Source organism: Mytilus edulis, chromosome 13 (assembly GCF_963676685.1).
Source record: "Mytilus edulis chromosome 13, xbMytEdul2.2, whole genome shotgun sequence".
NCBI classification, from domain to species: Eukaryota; Metazoa; Mollusca; class Bivalvia; order Mytilida; family Mytilidae; genus Mytilus; species Mytilus edulis.
Window position 1 is genome coordinate 62,714,596 of NC_092356.1, and position 24,426 is coordinate 62,739,021.

Consider the following 24,426-nt stretch of genomic DNA (forward strand, 5'->3'; position numbering starts at 1 on the left):
AGATCAAAACTTCAGATACAATTTATAAACTAAATACCCTAAGGAACATTCAGTTAAAGTTTGGAAGTATTTGGCCTAGCAGTTTCAGAGGAGAAGATTCTTGAAATAGTTTACGACGACAGACGACGACGGACGCCAAGTGATGGCATAAGCTCACTTGGCCCTGTGGGCCATGTGAGCTAAAAAAAAAATGAAATATAATTATTCGTAACAAAACACCACTCACCATGAGCAGGAACATGAATTAAGCTAAAAATGTTACATATCTGAAATATGTAAAAATAAACTTGACACTACGACTGTTGGGTAGAAAGTGAAGGCTTTCAAAATATTTTCCCACACATGAAAATTTTCATGTGACTAAATTAGAAAATTCATACGCATCGTTAATACAAATTTTTCCCCCTATTCGTTGCAACGCGGGAAAATGTAAATATGGCCAGTAAAAAGTATATAAATATTTAGGCAGAATAGTTTTTAATGACCTTTTGAATAGGTCGTCTACAAAGGGGGCATGGTTTTGCAAGTCTTTTCAGTCGCTTGGCACATCTATAACAACATACTTGATGTCCAGTGCAGCCATGAATAATGCTGGCAGTTTTAGGCCGGCTGAAACAGATACAGCACTGACCGAGTTGTGATTGAGAATTTTCGAATTCCTTAATGTTTGAACTTTTCTCAAGCTTCAAATCTTTTTGTGGTTTGTCCAATTTATCTATTTTATTTGATATTGTCATTTCATCTTTATTTTTTGCCGATGCTGTTGTTTGAAAGTTTAACAAAGTTCTAAACGATCCTAACGTGGAAGAATTTTCTATCAGTGACGAATATGATTTCAGTTTATTTTCGGCTAAATTTTCTTGACTAGATTGCTGTCTGGACAGAGTACTAATTCCTGAGTCCTCTTCCTCAGCTATTAAATCCTTGTCCGATTCCAATTCTATCGACGTAAGACGGTCTCTTGAAGAACGACGTTGAATTTTTGAAGAGATGTGCGATATGTCACTACATTCAGAAGAAGATAAAAGTGCCTTATCTTTCGAGTTCATTTTTTCCAAACGTCTCTTTCTTGTAGTCTCTGGTAACCAGTTTGGACGTACTTTTTTACAATGTCCGCAGTGACCATTTAAAGGAGAATTTTTTGTATCACATTCTGTACACGTCCATTTATCCTGTAATTCATGTAATTAGAAGATTTGTCATGATATGTTCAATAGTATTTCCCCCAAATTTACCATTTATTTTCCTCAGAGTTCAGTATTTTTGTGATTTTACTCAAGTTAGGAGCCTCTGGCCTTTGCTAGTCTTGTATCATTTTTAATTTTAGTTTCTTGTGTATAATTTGGAGTTTAGTATGATGTCATTATCACTGAACTAGTATACATATTTGTTAAGGGGCCAGCTTAAGTACTCTTCCGGGTGTTGGAGTTTCTCGCTGCATTGAAGACCCATTGGTGGCCTTTGGCTGTTGTCTGCTCTATGGTCGGGTTGTTGTCTCTTTGACACATTCCCCATTTCCATTCTCAATTTTACGTACCGGTAATCATATACTTTAAATATTTAACATGAAATCTTTGGGATATTAATTAATACTGTAGATTCATTATTATTCATTGGATACTAATTTTCATGGATATGGTGGTTATAGGTGAACCACGAAATTAAATGCTCAATGAATGACAAATTTTCATAAGGCTTGCAAGAAGACTTCATCAAAACCACTAAACGAAATGTCCACGAACACGCATGTTTTCCTTCATTCACGAAAATTGGTATCCACAAAATTAAATGAATTCACAGTACTTATTTTGGAAATACTGACAAATGAAAGGACCTACAACAGACAATCGTAACATTTTATGCCACCAGTTTTTATTTCTAATCCATCCATATACCTTTTAAATGTTTAAATAATAACTGAATATATTTGTTTTCACTAAAGTTTCATATCAACATGATCAATATACAATATAAAATTCAAATATCTAATATGTATCATTTTTGGAGATGAAGGGATAAATCATAGTTTTTAGCTACAATGTATATTTACATCAACAATTTTATCAAATATCATGGTCTGATTTGAAGAATCCCTCAGACTATGAAAAAATGCCTTAAAGAGAACTGCTTAAAGCATGATTTGGATTTATAGATAATGTGAAAGCTAAATTTGTATATAAAAATTTAGTAAATAAAGTTATTGAACTACTACCAACAGTTAAATTTTCAAAATGGGAAGAACTATTGATTATTGATACAACAGAATGGTCAGAATATTTCAGGATAATCAAAAAATCCTGTAAAGATGTTTATTTAAGAACCTTTCAATACAAATTTTTGCATAGAATCATAGCAACTGATACCTTTTTATACAAAATTGAATTAAAAGACTCCAAGATGTGTACTTTTTGTAAACTTGGTGAAGAAACCATTGAACACCTATTTTTTGAATGCCCAATAACTTTTGAATTGTGGTAGTCTTTTTCAAATGTAGTAAATCTTTTTTTTGTAAACTTTGTTCTTAACAAAGAAAATGTGTTTCTTGCTTGCAAACATGAAAGTTTATTACTGAATCTGCTAGTCATAATTACAAAGAATTATATATACAAATGTAAATTAAAATAGAATAAAGAAATACCAATTTCTCGAATATTATATTGCAGAGAAAAATGATAAGAGTCCAAGTTTGTGAAAAATTTTGGTCTCCTTTACATGTAATATTTAATTAATTATTAATTGATATAAATGAGATATTTTCTTTTTCTTTTATATATATTACAATGTATTATGAGCAAAAATTTATCCTTGAGCTTTTAATTTTTTTGTTTGTTCAGTCTTTAAAAATAATTTTTTTTTAAATGTAAGTCAAGATACATATTGTAGCAAAACAAATGAGTGGAGAGTACTTGTATTGTATGAGAGCAAGTCAGAGAGCAAGAGAATATTACCAAATAAAACTTATATGTAACCTTAAATACTATTATTGTAAAAATCAATTTGTCAGTGATATAATTATATACTGAATTATTTTCTATATGTAACTCCTTGATACCATTGTCAGGTGGTATTGTAGGGTACATGTATGTTAAATCCTGACTACTGAAAAACAAATAAAAGATTGAAAAACATATTTACATTTTTTGAGTGCTGCGAGAAAGATATTTCTCCTCACTGGTGAAATATCTGTTTTCAGCAAATGACAGGTTGAAATTTAATTATAAATGAGTATAATCTTGATTTCTTTGTAATTTCCTATTGTGAAGTCCTGAAAAAATGCGACCATGCCTGATGATGTGACGTTAATATCTATAAAAATGTTTAAAAAGGAAGGAAAAAAAAAACAATTAGAAAAAAGAGCCCACCTCTATAACCCTTGTATAATCATATTTCTCTACTCTCAAAAATTAAATTTAACTATTTAAAAAGCTCAGCAAGCCTTATGCTTTTAATATAAAAATTTAACTGTCTCCAGTGGAGAAATATTGTTAATCCAATATCCAACATTAACTTACCCCATCTGATAATTCTGAATCACTTGAATCAGAATCACCCCAGAATTCCATATCACTATCACCACATATTATCACTACATTCTGAAAAGTATGAAAACAAATTCACTTAAATATTTAGGAAAATACATATGTAATATATTCCTAATTCAATGATTTTGCTAGAGACTTGTAATTTTAACCATTTACAAAAATAATTTTGATCCTGCAAAATTGACTAAAGCCCTCAAAATTCAATTTAAACCCTCACTCAAATCATCTTTGGTACCTGACTTTATACTGCTTTTTTCATGTCTGGTAAGTGTTTAACCGTTCAAACATTGGAATTTCCAGCAAGCTTTGTTAAAGATTTCTAAAACTAATTCCCATTTCTATGAAAGAAATACTTTCAAAGGGAGATAATTCAATACAAATTTTACACCACTCAAATTTTGTCAAGGTACAATTTATTTTCATATGATGGCTTTAGAGTTCTTTGGTCTTTTAACATGTTTAAAGACACACTATATCATTATTCTTTTTTTCAACTTAATTTTCTAAATTCTATAACAAAATTGCAGTACTCCACCATAAGTTCTCGTAAAACAACAATGGCGTTCACGTCATGGAAGGGTAAACAAGATTTGACTATCATTTCCATGTCACAATCGGGATGGCAATGAATCTATATATAGATGATCATGTGAAAAAACATGTGGTTGCCATGTGACACGTGCGTGATGACTTCAGAGGCGTCTGCACTTACATTGTAGCTAATGTAAACAAAATGGGACACAAAGGAAAAGAACTGACATCTGATCAGAAAAGTTGTCTCTCTGCATTAAATGATGCAGGTTACAGAAAAAGTGATATCTTCATATGACAGGTATTAAACAGAGTACTGTTTACAGTTTTTTGAAGAGGGATGAGCACCGGGGTGATATGGAAAACATTAAGAGAACAGGCAGACCAAAATCCTTTCATGACCGGGACATGAGAAACTTTCCCGTTGCGTAAAAAAACATCGCCATAAATCTTTTTCTGAAATTACTAATATTTTTAATGAGAGCATTGATCAACCTTTCTCTAAACAAACTGTTGAACATAAACTACATTCTGATGGGTTCCACAAGCGGTCAGTAAAGAAAAAAATTTGTATCCGTGTAGTCAACAAGAAACAAGAGGCTCTCAAGAGCCTGAATCGCTCACCTTAATTCTTTTGGTTAAATCTCTCATCAATGATTATTTTGGCTTTTCAATTTATTTAAATGTTTTTTGGATCGTCCTATTTTCTTCAAAAGCCAAAAAAAATAATCATTTTCTCCTATGTTCTATTTTAGCCATAGGAGCTATGTTTCTTGACATACAAGGAAATAAAATATAAAATTTATACTAGATACTCTGAAACTCATTTAGCCTAAGTTTGGCTGAAATTGATACAGCAGTTTCAAAGGAGAAGATTTTTTAAAGTAAGTCAACATGATGAACAAATTGTGAAAAAAGTCTTTAAAGGGCAATAACTCCTTAAGTGGTCAATTGACAATTTTGGTCAATTTGACTTAATTAAAGATCTTACTTTGCTGAACATTATTGCTGTTTACAGTTTATTTCTATCTATAATTATGTTCAAGATAATAAAAAAAAAACCAGCAAAATTTCCTTAAAATTATCAATTCAGGGGCAGCAACCCAACAACAGGTTGTCTGATTCATCTGAAAATTTCAGGGCAGATAGATCTTGACCTGATAAACAATATTACCCAACGTCAGATTTGCTCTAAATGCTTTGGTTTTTGAGTTATAAGCCAAAAACTGCATTTGACCCCTATGTTCTATTTTTAGCAATGGCGACCATGTTTGTTGATAGATCACAACTTCGGATACAATTTACAAACTAGATACCCTAAGGAACATTCAGTTAAAGTTTGGAAATATTTGGCCCAGTAGTTTCAGAGGAGAAGATTTTTGTAAAAGATTACTAAGATTTACGAAAAATGGTTAAAAATTGACTATAAAGGGCAATAACTCCTAAAGGGGTCAACTGACCATTTTCGTCATGTTGACTTATTTGTAAATCTTACTTTGCTGAACATTATTCCTGTTTACAGTTTATCTCTATCTATAATAATATTCAAGATAATAACCAAAAACAGCAAAATTTCTTTAAAATTACCAATTCAGGGGCAGTAACCCAACAACAAGTTGTCTGATTCATCTGAAAATTTCAGGGCAGATAGATCTTGACCTGATAAACAATATTATCCCATGTCAGATTTGCTCTAAATGCTTTGGTTTTTGAGTTATAAGCCAAAAACTGCATTTGACCCCTATGTTCTATTTTTAGCAATGGCGACCATGTTTGTTGATTGATCACAACTTCGGATACAATTTACAAACTAGATACCCTAATGAACATTCAGTTAAAGTTTGGAAATATTTGGCCCAGTAGTTTCAGAGGAGAAGATTTTTGTAAAAGATTACTAAGATTTACGAAAAATGGTTAAAAATTGACTATAAAGGGCAATAACTCCTAAAGGGGTCAACTGACCATTTCCGTCATGTTGACTTATTTGTAAATCTTACTTTGCTGAACATTATTCCTGTTTACAGTTTATCTCTATCTATAATAATATTCAAGATAATAACCAAAAACAGCAAAATTTCTTTAAAATTACCAATTCAGGGGCAGTAACCCAACAACAAGTTGTATGATTCATCTGAAAATTTCAGGTCAGATAGATCTTGACCTGATAAACAATATTATCCCATGTCAGATTTGCTCTAAATGCTTTGGTTTTTGAGTTATAAGCCAAAAACTGCATTTGACCCCTATGTTCTATTTTTAGCAATGGCGACCATGTTTGTTGATAGATCACAACTTCGGATACAATTTACAAACTAGATACCCTAAGGAACATTCAGTTAAAGTTTGGAAATATTTGGCCCAGTAGTTTCAGAGGAGAAGATTTTTGTAAAAGATTACTAAGATTTACGAAAAATGGTTAAAAATTGACTATAAAGGGCAATAACTCCTAAAGGGGTCAACTGACCATTTCCGTCATGTTGACTTATTTGTAAATCTTACTTTGCTGAACATTATTCCTGTTTACAGTTTATCTCTATCTATAATAATATTCAAGATAATAACCAAAAACAGCAAAATTTCCTTAAAATTACCAATTCCGGGGCAGCAACCCAACAACGGGTTGTCTGATTCATCTGAAAATTTCAGGGCAGATAGATCTTGACCTGACAAACAATAATACCCCATGTCAGATTTGCTCTAAATGCTTTGGTTTTTGAGTTATAAGCCAAAAACTGCATTTGACCCCTTTGTTCTATTTTTAGCAATGGCGACCATGTTTGTTGATCAAAACTTCGGATACAATTTACAAATTAGATACCCTAAGGAACATTCAGTTAAAGTTTGAAAGTATTTGGCCCAGTAGTTTCAGAGGAGAAGATTCTTGAAATAGTTTACGACGACAGACGACGGACGACGACGGACGCCAAGTGATGGCATAAGCTCACTTGTCCCTTCGGGACAGGTGAGCTAAAAATGAGGGAGATATTGCAGGGGGAATTTTACATAAAACTGTTATTGCACACTGGAGTAAAGTAATCTTCAGCGATGAGTGCAAGGTAGTCATTAGGCAAGATTCTCGTGTCAGTGTTTGGAGAAAGGTCGGAGAAGAGTGGCTGACAGATTGTATTTGCCCTCCATCTCAGCGCAAGTATAGTTTAATGATCTGGGGATGCATCACTTACCATGGTGTCTTAACTATTACCATTGTTGAAGGGAACATAAATGCCTTAAAATACATTGACATTATTGACAATAACTTGTGGCCAGTGGTTGTTCGTCATTTTCCAGATAATAACTATGTTTTTCAAGATGATAATGCCCCCGTCCATCGAGCCCGATCTGTTCAAGATTTTTATTAGGGTAACGGAACTAAATAGCATAAACTGGCCAGCTCAGAGTCCCGACCTCAATATTATTGAGAATTGTTGGTGGGTATTAAAAAGGGAACTGCAAAAACGAACTCAGAACATAAATAACACCAAAGACCTGGAACGTGAAATTCATGACATTTTAAGGTAGGATTTTTTTATTTTGTTACTTGTTCAATAGTTCCAAGTTTTTTCATGTGCAGATTTACATTGAATGGCAGCCATTTTGTTTTTACGAATACTTATGGCGGACGACTGTACACTATATTGGTTGTATTTGTATGATCTCTGAAAATGAACTTCAATTGTCCCTTTGAAAGCTAAATCTGTTAGTTTGAACTTTCAAGCTGTGGTGGGTTCCATAAAATTAATAATAATACTTTTAATACCACAACACTAAAATTGGCCTGGAGAAAACACTGCTCTTAAAATGACTAATTGTTTGTGTTGGTAATAATCAGATATTTCCTAGACTTCTTTATAACACAAATTATTTCTATTCTGCTGAAAACCAATTTGATATAAACTGTTACAAGCACACTACTGATCTCTAGTCAAAAGGACCCCCTTAAGATCCAGTATACAGGAGTACTGTAAAATCAACAAAAAAGGGTAGCATATAGATAACCATTCTTAAATAACTGCATATGACCTTAAGGTTGAGTGATGTATGATATCCCTATAAAACTCACAGTATCTGAGATTCCTGATACACTGGCTGTGCTGGATATAATATCATCCTCATCTGAACAGACTTCATACTCGAATGAGATTCTGTCAGCATCAACCTCTACAGACATAACATCCTCAGTACCATTGGTTCCAACCTCTACACCTATAGCATCATCATCATTGTCAGCATCTAGCTCGATGGCTATTATATCTGGTTCAGAATCTCCCCTTTCCTATAATTGATATACACTAGTTTACTATGCTTTCTTAGCTTAATATGTTTTAATGAGGTTTATTGCTATACAGTGTGTTTTCAAAGCACTTCTTTTTTCTTAGTGGATGAACATATATAGGAATGTGAACTTTCAGCCAAAATGGAAAATGCTGGTATTAATGGTTTCCCCACCAACTCTATATAATGTTTATGCCTCGAAAGACCTACTGTAAAAGTTTGGTATTGGGACTATTGGTAGTGAATGACAATAACATTGCAGGTCTCACAATATACACAAGGTTATGACTTTTTCAGTAAAATATGATGATGCCCCCTTTTGTATATGAGCAGTTATTTCATTTGTAAAGGGGCATAACTCTAAAACGGTATAAGTGACTTCACCAAAATTCAAAGTTGATCTTTGTGTTGTGGTAATAAGCATTATGAATAAGTTTCATAACATTTGGTTGTTTCAAATTAATTATTGAAAGTACAGACTGATGGACTAGGGAAAACTTAATGACTCTCTCTGCTACAGCAGGACATAAAAACATTTCCAAAGTAGTATACATGGTCTTTCCTTTAAGATCATTTATAGTTTATGTAAACAAGATGGATAAATCGCAGAAAAGTGCTGTTAACTTTTTCGTAAAAAGTCTACGTCTTAGCGCATCGTCGGAAACGACAAGCGCAGAGGATGATAACACGTAGACCTGCAGACATGTTTGGTCTGAGATTGAACCAAGCGGAGGGATGACATAGCAACGTTACTAGTTAACAACGAACACATCATTGCCTGATATCGTTTCCTGTGACATTAAATACGACTAGTATTTATTATGGAGTGTGATCATTTCTGGGCTAATAAATACCGGTTACAAACTTGGTACAATATTAATTTTATTTTCAAATAAAGAGTTCAAAAGTCCCTGTAGTGCACATATATATCTATTCTAATATGTATACAAGGGCAGTTACTAAAAAAAAAGCCTTTTTTTTTTTTATTTAATATCTAAGAGAAATAAAAGCTTCAGGCCAAATGCAATGGTATATCAATTATGATTTATATTTCAAAGGGAGCATAGTTGGTTAAATTATTTGATCAGGACTTATTTTCGCGAGTTTCAAAGACATTGGTGATGATATAAATTTCACAAAAATCTGGCAACACATGACGGACACCCGGCATTTCTGTCCCCTGCAACGCGTTAAGACAAGTAATAAAAAAATCCCATGTGGAGGCTCAAATTGCGGGAAAGGGGGGGTATCACTTCAGAGCCTATATTTCGAAGTTCCATATGCAAAAGGGCCTTTGTAATGGATCCATTTTGAGATTTCATATTTCAATTGGATGTGAAACTTTAACCTCACATATTACTGTATCTAATGATGGTAGTTACGAGAAAACAACAAAATTCTGATAGAAACTTATATATTGAGGGGTATTTTGAAATTAAACAAAAATATAGCCATTGTTGGATTGTAGGGGAAGTACACATGTATACAGGAAAAACGTCAGAAAAAAAAGTGCATAAAAGGTCCTAAATTTTTTTTTAAACAGTTTCGCATCCACATCATTTTAACCCTGGCTACGCCACTGATTTATCTACATATCATGTTCAAAACAACAACATGTAAATTTGTGATTTTTACTTACAGAAACCCATCTATGTCTTCTCCTACCAGTAGATGCAGCTGACAAGTTTTGTGCTAAAATGAATAGAAATACTCATAAAAATATTAAGTCAACTCTAAAACAAGGATGCACATGCTGTCATGCTAAACAAACCAAACTCAATGTACACAACATCTTGCCAATGCTGAAACATGTCAAAAGCTTATCGAATTTGTACCAACATGTTATTTAGAGTTGTTGCCCATTTAATTTTAACATACAAAACTGTAATTATTATATACTTTCCATGTTTACCTCTGTTAGAACTCGTGTCTGATGTTTGACCTTCGAAACTATTTTGTTTTTTCTGCTGTTCCCCTGTCTGTGTACTGGGACTATGTACGAGTATGTCAATCAACTTTGGACAAGAAACAGTCACTATCTGAAAATAAACAACTTTTTTTCATAAAATACTGACGAGAATAACCATGATAACTAATTATATAAATTAAGAGTGTGGAAACTAAACAAGAGGCTCTCAAGAGCCTGAATCGCTCACCTTAATTCTTTTGGTTAAATCTCTCATCAATGATTATTTTGGCTTTTCAATTTATTTAAATGTTTTTAGGATCGTCCTATTTTCTTCAAAAGCCAAAAAAAATAATCATTTTCTCCTATGTTCTATTTTAGCTTTAGGAGCTATATGTTTCTTGACATACAAGGAAATAAAATATAAAATTTATACTAGATACTCTGAAACTCATTTAGCCTAAGTTAAGCTGAAATTGATACAGCAGTTTCAAAGGAGAAGATTTTTTAAAGTATGTCAACATGATGAACAAATTGTGAAAAAAGTCTTTAAAGGGCAATAACTTCTTAAGGGGTCAATTGACAATTTTGGTCAAATTGACTTAATTGAAGATCTTACTTTGCTGAACATTATTGCTGTTTACAGTTTATTTCTATCTATAATTATATTCAAGATAATAAACAAAAACAGCAAAATTTCCTTAAAATTATCAATTCAGGGGCAGCAACCCAACAACAGGTTGTCTGATTCATCTGAAAATTTCAGGGCAGATAGATCTTGACCTGATAAACAATATTACCCCATGTCAGATTTGCTCTAAATGCTTTGGTTTTTGAGTTATAAGCCAAAAACTGCATTTGACCCCTATGTTCTATTTTTAGCAATGGCGACCATGTTTGTAGATAGATCATAACTTCGGATACAATTTACAAACTAGATACCCTAAGGAACATTCAGTTAAAGTTTGGAAGTATTTGACCCAGTAGTTTCAGAGGAGAAGATTTTTGTAAAAGATTATTAAGATTTACGAAAAATGGTTAAAAATTGACTATAAAGGGCAATAACTTCTTAAGGGGTCAACTGACCATTTCCGTCATGCAGACTTATTTGTAAATCTTACTTTGCTGAACATTATTCCTGTTTACAGTTTATCTCTATCTATAATAATATTCAAGATAATAACCAAAAACAGCAAAATTTCCTTAAAATTACCAATTCAGGGGCAGCAACCCAACAACAGGTTGTCTGATTCATCTGAAAATTTCAGGGCAGATAGATCTTGACCTGATTAACAATATTACCCCATGTCAGATTTGCTCTAAATGCTTTGGTTTTTGAGTTATAAGCCAAAACTGCATTTGACCCCTATGTTCTATTTTTAGCAATGGCGACCATGTTTGTTGATAGATCATAACTTCGGATACAATTTACATACTAGATACCCTAAGGAACATTCAGTTAAAGTTTGGAAGTATTTGGCCCAGTAGTTTCAGAGGAGAAGATTTTTGTAAAAGATTACTAAGATTTACGAAAAATGGTTAAAAATTGACTATAAAGGGCAATAACTCCTAAAGGGGTCAACTGACCATTTCCGTCATGTTGACTTATTTGTAAATCTTACTTTGCTGAACATTATTCCTGTTTACAGTTTATCTCTATCTATAATAATATTCAAGATAATAACCAAAAACAGCAAAATTTCTTTAAAATTACCAATTCAGGGGCAGTAACCCAACAACAGGTTGTCTGATTCATCTGAAAATTTCAGGGCAGATAGATCTTGACCTGATAAACAATATTATCCATGTCAGATTTGCTCTAAATGCTTTGGTTTTTGAGTTATAAGCCAAAAACTGCATTTGACCCCTATGTTCTATTTTTAGCAATGGCGACCATGTTTGTTGATAAATCACAACTTCGGATACAATTTACAAACTAGATACCCTAAGGAACATTCAGTTAAAGTTTGGAAGTATTTGGCCCAGTAGTTTCAGAGGAGAAGATTTTTGTAAAAGATTACTAAGATTTACGAAAAATGGTTAAAAATTGACTATAAAGGGCAATAACTCCTAAAGGGGTCAACTGACCATTTCCGTCATGTTGACTTATTTGTAAATCTTACTTTGCTGAACATTATTCCTGTTTACAGTTTATCTCTATCTATAATAATATTCAAGATAATAACCAAAAACAGCAAAATGTCCTTAAAATTACCAATTCAGGGGCAGCAACCCAACAACAGGTTGTCTGATTCATCTGAAAATTTCAGGGGCAGATAGATCTTGACCTGATAAACAATTTCACCCCATGTCAGATTTGCTCTAAATGTTTTGGTTTTTGAGTTATAAGCCAAAAACTGCATTTGACCCCTATGTTCTATTTTTAGCAATGGCGACCATGTTTGTTGATAGATCATAACTTCTGATACAATTTACAAACTAGATACCCTAAGGAACATTCAATTAAAGTTTGGAAGTATTTGGCCCAGTAGTTTCAGAGGAGAAGATTTTTGTAAAAGATTACTAAGATTTACGAAAAATGGTTAAAAATTGACTATAAAGGGCAATAACTCCTAAAGGGGTCAACTGACCATTTCCGTCATGTTGACTTATTTGTAAATCTTACTCTGCTGAACATTATTCCTGTTTACAGTTTATCTCTATCTATAATAATATTCAAGATAATAACCAAAAACAGCAAAATTTCCTTAAAATTACCAATTCAGGGGCAGCAACCCAACAACGGGTTGTCTGATTCATCTGAAAATTTCAGGGCAGATAGATCTTGACCTGTTAAACAATAATACCCCATGTCAGATTTGCTCTAAATGCTTTGGTTTTTGAGTTATAAGCCAAAAACTGCATTTGACCCCTATGTTCTATTTTTAGCAATGGCGACCATGTTTGTTGATAGATCAAAACTTCGGATACAATTTATAAAATAGATACCCTAAGGAACTTTCAGTTAAAGTTTGAAAGTATTTGGCCCAGTAGTTACAGAGGAGAAGATTCTTGAAATAGTTTACGACGACAGATGACGGACGACAGACGACGGACGACGACGGACGCCAAGTGATGGCATAAGCTCACTTGTCCCTTCGGGACAGGTGAGCTAAAAAGTGAGCAATTTTCCAAGTTTTAAAGGGGCATTACTCTAGAAAAGTATTGATTCACTGGCCAAATCTATGTATCTGTGTATAAGTTTCAAAAATTTAGACATGGAAAACTTAAATTTGAGTGAAGAAATGAAAATGCCCTGGACGGAAGGGCGGTCAGGGTTAATACTGGATGTCATCATTGTCCACAGCAGCGGTCATAAAAAAATGAAAAGATTTTTGGATGCCACAGCCATAGCATTTTCACAACAATCTGAAGATCCCTGAATCAATTTAAATTAATAATTACCTGATTTACTTGATTTGATGAATTACTTCTTTTCTTTGGTATAGCGACTAATTGTTCTTTCTTAACCATACATGAGTCAGGTAACTGGTAGCAGTTGGCATCTATCAATTTCCTGAAAATAAAAGACAGATGTAAAACATTATAGAGATTCATAATTTCAGATAAAGATTATCGACCCAGACCTCCCCGTTTAGATAAGTTTATAGTTACTTCCGTTGTACAAGTTGATAGGGGAATATATCATTTTGACAATATTACAGCAATTTAAAAACCAATCAATCAATAATTCTTATTCACATCCTTTGGTCTTCCATTTATTAGCAGTTACGTCTTGTTACCATTCATTATTAAGTCTCCCAAACAAAGTTTGGAGACTTATTGTTTTTGCTCAGTTCTTATGATTTTTATTATTCTTCTTCTTTTTCTTTTTCTTCCGCCACTTTAAAAAAAATGAACTTGTCCGCAGCGTTTCTCAAAAACCACTTGTCAGATTTACTTAGGGTTTCATAAAATGTGTGCATTGGGGTCTATTAAGGGGTATTTTGGGGGGCCGAAAGAAGGGAGGGGTTTACTATAGAACCCTATGGGATTTTATTTTCGAAAATTTTCAAATGAATATAACTTGAAAACTTTAAGTGATAAACACACACAGTCTTCAGAAATGATCATAGGACAATAAAACAAATCACATGAAATAAAGGGAATCCCTGGGGGGTCATCCCACCCCCTTAAATTTGAGAATATACTATTATCTTGTAAATGGTCCAAATCCCCACCCCTAAACCATATATATTCTTGAATGGGACGATAAAACAAATTTAATGTTGTAAAAGGGAATTCCTGGGGGGTCACCCCCACCCCGTTCAATTTGAGAATGTGCTATTATCTTGTAAACGTTCCAGATCCCCACCCCAAAACCATATAAATTCTTGTAGGGGACAATAAAACAAATCAAATGAAATTTAAGGGAAGTCCCTGGGGGTCACCCCCACCCCATTAAATTTGAGAATGTGCTATTTACTTGTAAACTGTCCAGATCCCAACTCCTAAACCATATATATTCTTGTAGGGGATAATAAAACAAATTAAATGGGAAAAAAAGGAAGTCCTTAGGGGGTCACCCCACCCCCTCTTGTTTGAAAACTTGTAAACGGTCAAGATCCCCACCCCTTAACCATATTTATTCTTGTATTGGACAATTAAACAAATCAAATGAATATGGGAGCTTTGTTTGGGAGACTTCTTAACAGCATCCTGTTACAATTACTTCTTGTTTATCTTCGTATTTAAATACTGAAGAAACAAGAAGTTGCACACAATTCCTTGCAATGCATTTTTATGTAAATGAGGTCTTTCACTTTAGTCTTTTAGATCTGTTTATCATGTTTATCCTTGCTGCAAGACTTGAAACACCCAATTTATAGGATTATTTTTATATAAACTTGCTGTCATTTCAATTTTTGCCCTTTCTCTCCTAAATACAAATCAATCAAAAAGTACAGCTTTATAATTAGTTAATGTTTATTCCTTCAGACATATCCAATAGATATACAAATAATAAATAGCAAATTATAATGTTTCTATCAAAACATACAGTTGATTAAACAATAAATAAGCGATCACAAAATTAGGCATTGCAGTCAACTCAATGGTACAGAACATGCGTATTATATACATATACATAAAACTGAGAATGGAAATGGGGAATGTGTCAAAGAGACAACAACTTGACCATAGAGCCAACAACAGTGGAACGCCACCAATGGGTCTTCAATGCAAAGAGAAACTCCGGCACCCTGAGGAGTCATTCAGCTGTCCCCTAAACAAATATGTATACTAGTTCAGTGATAATGTATACAATTATAGATAAATACTTACGTTGCTTCTGTGAAGGTAAACTTATCAACTCCAAATACTTTTCCCAGAGGATCTTTTTTACAGAACACGATACTAGGGTCATTTGGATTATACAACTGTCTGCTACCAATGTAATCCTTCAGATAACTACAGACCTTCAATTTACAGATAATTAAGTTGAAATTAAGAACGCAAGTTTTTATAGTGTCAAAATTGATATGGTAGCATTTTTCACAATAATAAAAAATTTCTTCATTTATTGTTATGTTTACAGTATTTAAGGTGGTACCTAACCATTTCACTAAAATTAATTTGGCTCGTTTTATTTTGATAGAATTTTGACAAAGTATTTACTTTGACCCTTTAACAAAAATATGTAAATTCTAAAAATTTTGAACCAACCGTTTTGTCAGAAAAATTGCACTGGTTATATAGCAGTTTGACAAAGACCAATTTTGATCTTTGAGAAGCTTATTATTCCCTTTACAACACAACGTAATTAAAACGTTTAGCTGACTTTACAGAGTTATCTCCCTGTAGTGTTAGGTACCATCTTAAATATGCTGATTGCAATAAATATAAAATCACTACTGAAAATATGAATGAAAGCTTTAATTATTGCGAAACCTGGTGCTGTGCATTTTTGGCATTAATACAATCATGGAAATAATTTCTGAATTCAGAGAAATTTTTACCTCTTTTCTGGATAACACTTCCCATGATGCTCCTACTTGTTTAAGTAGGTCAAGAAATTCACGTCTGGGTCTGACCTACAAATATAAGACGATCATTAATTTTGATATTTGCTTTCAATACAATTTCATGTTCACAAGTTCTACTATAAATAGATAAAAAGAATACAAATTAACAAATATCCAGAAAACATAATTCCCTCTACTAGAGTAGGTGAGGCAAACAAATCTCCAATGTTTTAAAGAAACTGCCAAAACTTTCTGATAACTTACCATAGGATAATTGACCTCACATTCTTCAGTTGTTATGTAATGGGACTCTGTGAGTTGCTTCAAAGTAGATACATTTGATCCTGCAAGTGTGCTGTATGTATCAGGAGGCTGTCGTACAATTAAATTTGGATTATTGCACATGTTTACTTGGCTTGATGTTACTTGACCACTTATAGTGTAATTGTGCTGAAATAAAATAAAATTATGAAAATATTTAAATTGAATTAAGGATGCACACCTCTGAGGAGCAAAAAAAAAAACTAGAATAATTTATTTAAACTTTCTTTCTTAACCTGATATTTGGTTTTATAAGATTGTAAAAGAATAATGGGTGAAGAAAAAATCATATGGTGGTGCAGTGACCCAGGGCTTCCAAAACGGTCATATATTCCGGTCATTTGTATAATGTCCGGTAAAAGACCGGCTGGGCAAAGCATGAAACGGTCATATACTTTTTAGTTTTCAACGCTTTTCGGTCATTTTTACATAATTCACGATCGTTTTGACCCAAACTTTTGCCTTTAACATCAACACATTTCCGGTCATAAATGTGACATGATGATTAATTACTATCAAAACAACACCTAATCCAATACTTTCTAATTTTAATCGAGGCTAATTAGTAGTTGGACAGCTGAAATCTACCTGTTCAGGTGACAGGTGATCTATGTTCAGTACCGGACATCGTATAAATTGATCGGTTTATTCACAATTTTTTTCTTACTTTTCAGTAGTTTGTTTCTAATTGATTTAGTCCAAAAGATTAAAATTATAAGAAATTAGTTTATCAACATGATTAGATGAAAAATTTAAAAAGGTTTTAAATGAAAAATCGTCAGAACTACGTCGTATGAACTAGAACACGTGTGCGCATGTGCACAGGTGGGAAATTTAATTATGCATCCTACATTTCTTCAAAAATGCTAAAGTTATCATTGATACCTGTATCTAACGTTCATTTCAAGTATTTTGATGAAGAAATAACGTGGAAAGAGTATCTTCACTCAGTCGTGCTTTGTAAAACATACACGGATTTTACGTATCCGTTTATGGTCCATGTTTTACCATTGTCAAGTCAACATCCGGTTAGAACAATGTGAAAACGAAACTAAAGTTTTTGCACAAATAAAAAGTCTAAGGCAGATATGAGTACGCTGATGTGCACACTTTGAATGATGCACTGCTAATTTAACAGTTACATCCGAACATCAAATTCATATCATATCAAAGTAAAGTTTAAAAATCGTTTGTTTTAATGTAATGTTAATCATTGAAATGGCCATCTGATTACCATAATTGCCTTTTGTGACTAAGTCTTAAGGAATTAAAATCGGGATCAGATATGAAATGTCCGGCTGGCTCAAATATTTTTTGGAAGCCTTGTGGTGCACTTCTTTTTTAGCAATGTTTAGCTACAGCCTTTTAAAAGTACCAAATTTTCATGATTTTCCCATTCTTCATAAATTTTTACCTATTTTTGGGCTATTATCATGAAAAAAAACACCCAAATCCACAATTAAACTTTTTTTCATACTTTCAATTAAGATGAAGTGGACCAATCTGAATAAGTTTAAATTAAAATTACTATAGGTAGGTGTTAAATTGTTAATATAAGAAAGTTTAATCATATTTTGATGCTTTTTGTGTCAAATTCACCATGCTGTCGATTTTATAAATTTGTGTATTTGTGTAACTTCTTTGTTATAAATGATTGAGAAAATACATATCTATATCTAAGAAATTTGAAAAGAAAAAAAAAGATATGGGATGTACATGCTTCTGGTAAAATCATTTTTGTACCCCTCACCCATTTTCTAAAAATTTTGCCAAAAAAGTCTGACTGGATCATGTTGATTGGTAATAAAATTTTAAAAATTGATTACTCAAAAACTACTCATTGTAAATACACAATCTTTTCCCCTTATATCTTCACTGAGACTGAAATGTCAAAAGAATACATCCTTAATTTAAAGCATTTCAATCGTATCATTACATATCAATAAATACAACATTAAAATTGAGAATTGAAATGGGGAATGTGTCAAAGAGACAACAACCTGACCATAGAACATACAACAGCAGAAGGTCACCAAAAGGTCTTCAATGCAGCCAGAAATTCCCTCACAGGGAGGCCTCCTTCAGCTGGCCCCTAAATACAAATGTAAATATTATATACTAGTTCAGTGATAATTAACATTATTTAAACATTTATTTTTCATTCATGAAGAGAAAACTGTTTATCGGCTGATCGTAGTACATGGCCTTAAATTAACATGATTCATTTTTTATGCATGGAGTTCATTTTTTTTTTTTTTAAATATGAACATGATGAATGCAAAAACTTTGTTCAGACTGATTAAGTCAATTATTTCATCATAAAAAGTTTTTAAACACAATAATTAATAATGCAATTATTATCCCAATTGAAAGTTTTATACTAAATAAAACAGTTAAATGACCATGACTGCACTTTTGATCAGTTAATATTCCCCATTACTGACACCAGGTGTAAACTAGAGGCTCTAAAGAGCCTGTGTCGCTCACCTTGGTCTATGTGAAATTAAACAATGGACACAGATGGATTCATGACAAAATTGTGTTTTGGTGATGGTGATGTGTTTGTAGATCTTACTTTACTAAACATTCTTGCTGGTTACAATTATCTCTATCTATAACAGTACTTTCTGTGGAAAATGTTATTGAAAATCTTCAAATTTTAAGAAAATTGTTAAAAATTGACTAGGAAGGGCAATAACTCCTTAGGGGGTCAATTGACTATTTTGGTCATTCTGACTTATTTTTAGTTCTTAATTTGCTGTACATTATTGCTGTTTACAGTTTATCTCTATCTATAATAATATTCAAGATAATAACAAAAAAACAGCAAAATTTCCTCAAAATTACCAATTCAGGGGCAGCAACATAACAACCAATTATCCGATTCATCTGAAAATTCCAGGGCAGATAGCTCGTGACCTGATCAACAATTTTACTTCCTGTCAGATTTGCGCTAAATGCTTTGGTTTTTGAGTTATTAGCCAAAAACTGCATTTTACCCCTATATTCTATTTTTAGCCATGCAGCCATCTTGGTTGGTTGGCCGGGTCACCGGACACATTTTTTAAACTAGATACCCCTATGATGATTATGGCCAAGTTTGGTTGAATTTGGCCCAGTAGTTTAAGAGGAGAAGATTTTTCTAAAAGATTACTAAGATTTACGAAAAATGGTTAAAAATTGACAATAAAGGGCAATAACTCCTAAAGTGGTCAACTGACCATTTTGGTCATGTTGACTTATTTGTAGATCTTACTTTGCTGAACATTATTGCTGTTCACAGTTTATCTCTATCTATAATAATATTCAAGATAATAACCAAAAACAGCAAAATTTCCTTAAAATTACCATTTCAGAGGCAGCAACCCAACAACGAAATGTCCGATTCATCTGAAAATTTCAGGGCAGATAGATCTTGACCTGATGAACAATATTACCCCACGTCAGATTTGCTCTAAATGCTTTGGTTTTTGAGTTATAAGCCAAAAACTGCATTTTACCCCTATGTTCTATTTTTAGCCATGGCGGCCATCTTGGTTGGTTGGCCGGGTCACCGGACACATTTTTTAAACTAGATACCCCAATGATGATTGTGGCCAAGTTTGGTTAAATTTGGCCCAGTAGTTTCAGAGGAGAAGATTTTTTGTAAAAGTTAACGCCGGACGACGGACGCAGGACGACGACGGACGACGGACGCCGGACGCCAAGTGATGGGAAAAGCTCACTTGGCCAAGTTGGCCCTTCGGGCCAGGTGAGCTAAAAAGGGGGGTCAATATTTCTTGACTCTTCAATACCTTGGATTTTTTTATTAAACTCATTGTAAAAATTGTGAAAAGTCTTTAAAGCAGTAGAACAAACAAGGAAAAATCAACAAAAGCTGATCTTAATATTGAAAGTTTATGTTTCTCTAGTCCAAAATGAGATTTTCAAGTATTTTCTATCAAAGTATAAAATTGAGAATGGAAATGGGGTATGTGTCAAAGAGACAACAACCCGCCCAAATAAAAAAACAACAGCAGAGGGTCACCAACAGGTCTTCAATGTAGCGAGAAATTCCCGCACCCGGAGGCGTCCTTCAGCTGGCCCCTAAACAAATATATACTAGTCCAGTGATAATGAACGCCATACTAATTTCCAAATTGTACACAAGAAACTAAAATTAAAATAATACAAGACTAACAAAGGCCAGAGGCTCCTGACTTGGGACAGGCGCAAAAATGCGGCGGGGTTAAAATTAAAATATATATAGGCTTACATTACAGTCAGTTTAAATTGAGCTGTGAAATTTGTAATATGAGTCGCGCATTATGCTCAGAAAGGATGTTTTTAACTTCAAATTGACTAAGGATTTAAGAATAAACAGAACAAAAGATTTCTGATCAACTTTTTTTGCTTTTTAGGTGTCAGACCACCAATTACTACCTCCAATTTAGAAAGTATGTAAAAGTAGCCCTACTCTAACACAAAATAGTGCTTTTGATGTCCTTGTTTACTTAAACTATCCAACAAATTTGCAGAAATGAAACTTTTGGTGAAAAAGAAATATATCTAGATCATTTTTTGAGCCAAAATTTACTTGTCTATGAGTTTGCATTTAAAATTGAGGATTAATGCGCTCCATAGCAGGCCCGTAGCCAGGAATTTCCAAAGGGGGAGTTCGTTAGCCTCAAAAACTTGACTTTAACAGTCACAATTCGAACAGAACGTTGACTTTAACAGTCATTATTTGTTTTCAAGGGGGGGTTTGTCCGAATCCCCCGAACCACCCCTGGCTACGGGTATGCATAGTATACTAATTTTAGATTTCCAGAAAACCAGGTTTTTGTTTTGGAGTACCTCTGTTTGAAGGTCAGTTATTTTGTTAGAAGGCTTTAAAGGTATGGTGAAAATTGGCATGTAGAAAGCTGATTCATGTACAATTAAGCATATACCTGGTTTCCCATTAAGGTCTATGAAGTTAAACTTGAGGTAAAATATTTAGAAAGCTGTGAAAATTGCAAAATTTGGGTGGTCTGACACCTAGGATATATAACAACACACGTTTCACAGTATGATCAAATATATGTGAAAGTGTGTTAATTTTAGGTTTATATATAAGTTAAAAAAAATTATATTTAAATAAAGCTTTCAATCCCCTTTTATATAAATCATCTATAGCCTCAGATAAGGATAAGGCCCAAGACCACAATTAATGACCCCGCTTTTCGTTGTCCACGAATATAGTTCCTTTTAATTAGAGTGTATTTTTCCTTAATTTTTTTTCTTTCCTTTCCTCACTCATTCCTTAAATCTTTTTGGGTGTAAATGAAAGAAGAGAGGTCAAATAAATTTTTGGAGGTTGTATTTTAACTGATTTTGATATGGAATGAGTGATTAGGTCAAGTGCAAAAAGGTGATATTTACAGTTTTCGGAACATCTCTTGACTTGTCAATAGGGGTATGGATGTGTATTGGCTAAATTTGTAAAAGTGATTGCTTCAATCTTTCTGAATTTTGGATATATATTTGGACTAGGACAATACATTACACACACAAAAAATTGGACAAAATTGCATGGTGCAATTTTTTTAATGATGCAAAAGGTTATAAAGAACTGATAGAGGAATTAATTGTGGTCTGTGGCCTAAGAGGTGCATTTCAGCAAATTTAGAATTTTTACTTTGGCATCTTTTCTGAATGATCTATTGGTATTGATTTGTCAAACTATATGAGAAGAAATGATTTTGACTTTCATTTGATAGAAGTTTTGTGAAAAAGTCACTTTTCAGGTTAAATGCCTAAAATGTAGCTTTTTCACTTTTTTCACTATTTTTTCAAAAACAGCATGCTTAATTTCTCTCTGACAGTTTTTTTCTGATATCTATTTGTGTTTGTGGTATTTATTTCAGTTGTTTAACTTATTTGTGAACTCTGAACACAAAAAAAAGTAGATAAAAACATAAAAAGAGTGCAAAATGTGCTGTTTTAATAGTCTAAGTCTAACGGTCAGTATACGCAGCAGGTGAAATGTGAAGTTCTATGCACTTAAAAGTTGTATTCCAAAACAGATTGCACTGAACCTACATCAAAAACACTTATTACTGGTTGCTTAACCATTTCTGTTTCACAGACTATCTTTACTTTCTTCTGTTGGATAGCTAGTGGTTTAAATATTGGCCTTTTGAGGCTGACATTTCATTCAGTTTTTAAACAGTAAAGTTAATAAACTTTGCATCAGACCATACTGTCTACATATATAGTTGAAAGTGACAGTCTTGTTACATCCAGGCTCCATGTTTTATCATATCTGAGCACAGATTTTAGCAAAAAGAAGTATATCTCCATCTCCCATATCATTTATATGCTTTTAAATATGCAAATGTGGGGAACGGCCTAAACTGGCAATCTGTTTTTTTAAGCATAACATTGCTAAAGACCATTTTATCCACATGCGTTATGCTATTTGAAACTTATATTTCCATCAAAAGTACATTTATAACCTGTTAAAGTTTGTTTTATAACTTAACAACTTCAGAAAATTGTGGTAAGTGAAAAATATTACATTTTATATAAGGCCTCACCCTAATTGAAAACCTCTATTTTTTGGCACAGGCTCATATAAAATTAACTTCTGGCCATTTTGCATAAGTCTGATACATGAAATATGCTTTCTGTTGCTTTAAATAGATGTTAACTTATACATAGAGACATTAAAAAGTGTTAGTTTTGGTATCTTTTGGTTTTTAGAAGCTCAAATTTGATAGTTTTAATTGTTCTAATTCAACGCCACAATTCAGCACCCAAAATTCAGATATAAAAAATGCCACATTTTTTTTATTTGGTATCATATGGCTTTGAAACTTTGTAACCTGTTTTATAATATACTAAGCTTGAATCATGCCAAGTTTTATTAGAATTGGTCAAGTTTTAGGCCCCTAATAGGCCCAAGACCACAATTAATGACCCCGCTTTTCGTTGTCCACGAATATAGTTCCTTTTAATTAGAGTGTATTTTTCCTTAATTTTTTTTCTTTCCTTTCCTCACTCATTCCTTAAATCTTTTTGGGTGTAAATGAAAGAAGAGAGGTCAAATAAATTTTTGGAGGTTGTATTTTAACTGATTTTGATATGGAATGAGTGATTAGGTCAAGTGCAAAAAGGTGATATTTACAGTTTTCGGAACATCTCTTGACTTGTCAATAGGGGTATGGATGTGTATTGGCTAAATTTGTAAAAGTGATTGCTTCAATCTTTCTGAATTTTGGATATATATTTGGACTAGGACAATACATTACACACACAAAAAATTGGACAAAATTGCATGGTGCAATTTTTTTAATGATGCAAAAGGTTATAAAGAACTGATAGAGGAATTAATTGTGGTCTGTGGCCATAAGAAACATGTTTACCATTTTCCAGCATGTGCTTCCGGTGTACTATATTAAGAATTTTCAAAACGAGATTCCGCGGGAATCTACTTTCATTTTCATTTCAAAAGGGACAATGTCATCAGGTTAGTGATATTATTGATAGACAACCTTACTTAGTCAGTGGCGGATCCAGAGGAGGGCGTAGAGGACGTACGCCCCCCTTTGACTTCTATTTCATAATTCCACCAAACAGAAAGTAATATTCTATTACAAATACAAATACAAATATTTTTATTGGCACAAACTCATTTATAACAATAAATGGTTAAGACCTATGGCGTTACATACAACTATAATAATTGACATGGTAGAATGAAAGGTTCCATGATAACATATCATGCTAAATTATGAAAAGTTACAAAATGATGTATTATATAAGTTCACTATTTCTTATATTTAGACATTCTGATATGAAAGAGGAAGATAGTCCAAGTAATAATGCTGAGCTATTATTGACCAATAGAGATATTTTTTCATCAGCG

At 32.9% G+C, this 24,426-nt stretch overlaps 2 protein-coding genes across 7 annotated transcripts in view; both read right to left on the bottom strand.

Moving 5' to 3' along the window:
* The window catches only part of LOC139501021 (uncharacterized), a 455,879-nt gene that overhangs the window by 270,446 nt on the left and 161,007 nt on the right, over positions 1–24,426 (bottom strand). The window lies entirely within an intron of this gene.
* Positions 461–24,004, bottom strand: LOC139501018 (E3 ubiquitin-protein ligase Mdm2-like). 6 transcript variants are annotated; one of them, XM_071289967.1, is made up of 11 exons: positions 23,924–23,952; positions 18,541–18,627; positions 16,479–16,664; positions 16,209–16,283; positions 15,535–15,668; positions 13,657–13,768; positions 10,258–10,384; positions 9,985–10,037; positions 8,134–8,346; positions 3,513–3,593; positions 461–1,172 (listed from the first exon to the last, which is right to left on the bottom strand). In XM_071289967.1, the coding sequence occupies exons 2-11, from the start codon at positions 18,541–18,543 to the stop codon at positions 462–464; spliced, it is 1,695 nt and encodes a 564-aa protein (XP_071146068.1). In that variant the 5' UTR covers positions 18,544–18,627; positions 23,924–23,952; the 3' UTR covers position 461. The 6 variants fall into 6 exon arrangements, with proteins under 6 accessions (XP_071146068.1, XP_071146063.1, XP_071146066.1 ...); XM_071289962.1 differs by having other exon boundaries at positions 18,536–18,627; XM_071289965.1 differs by having other exon boundaries at positions 18,553–18,627; positions 23,924–23,947.

Coding starts and splice junctions, on each gene's coding strand:
- LOC139501018 (XM_071289962.1), bottom strand. Junction 10,038..10,257: donor AGACACGAGTTCTAACAGAG/GTAAACATGGAA, acceptor TATTCATTTTAG/CACAAAACTTGTCAGCTGCA. Junction 8,347..9,984: donor GAAGACATAGATGGGTTTCT/GTAAGTAAAAAT, acceptor TATCAATTATAG/GAAAGGGGAGATTCTGAACC.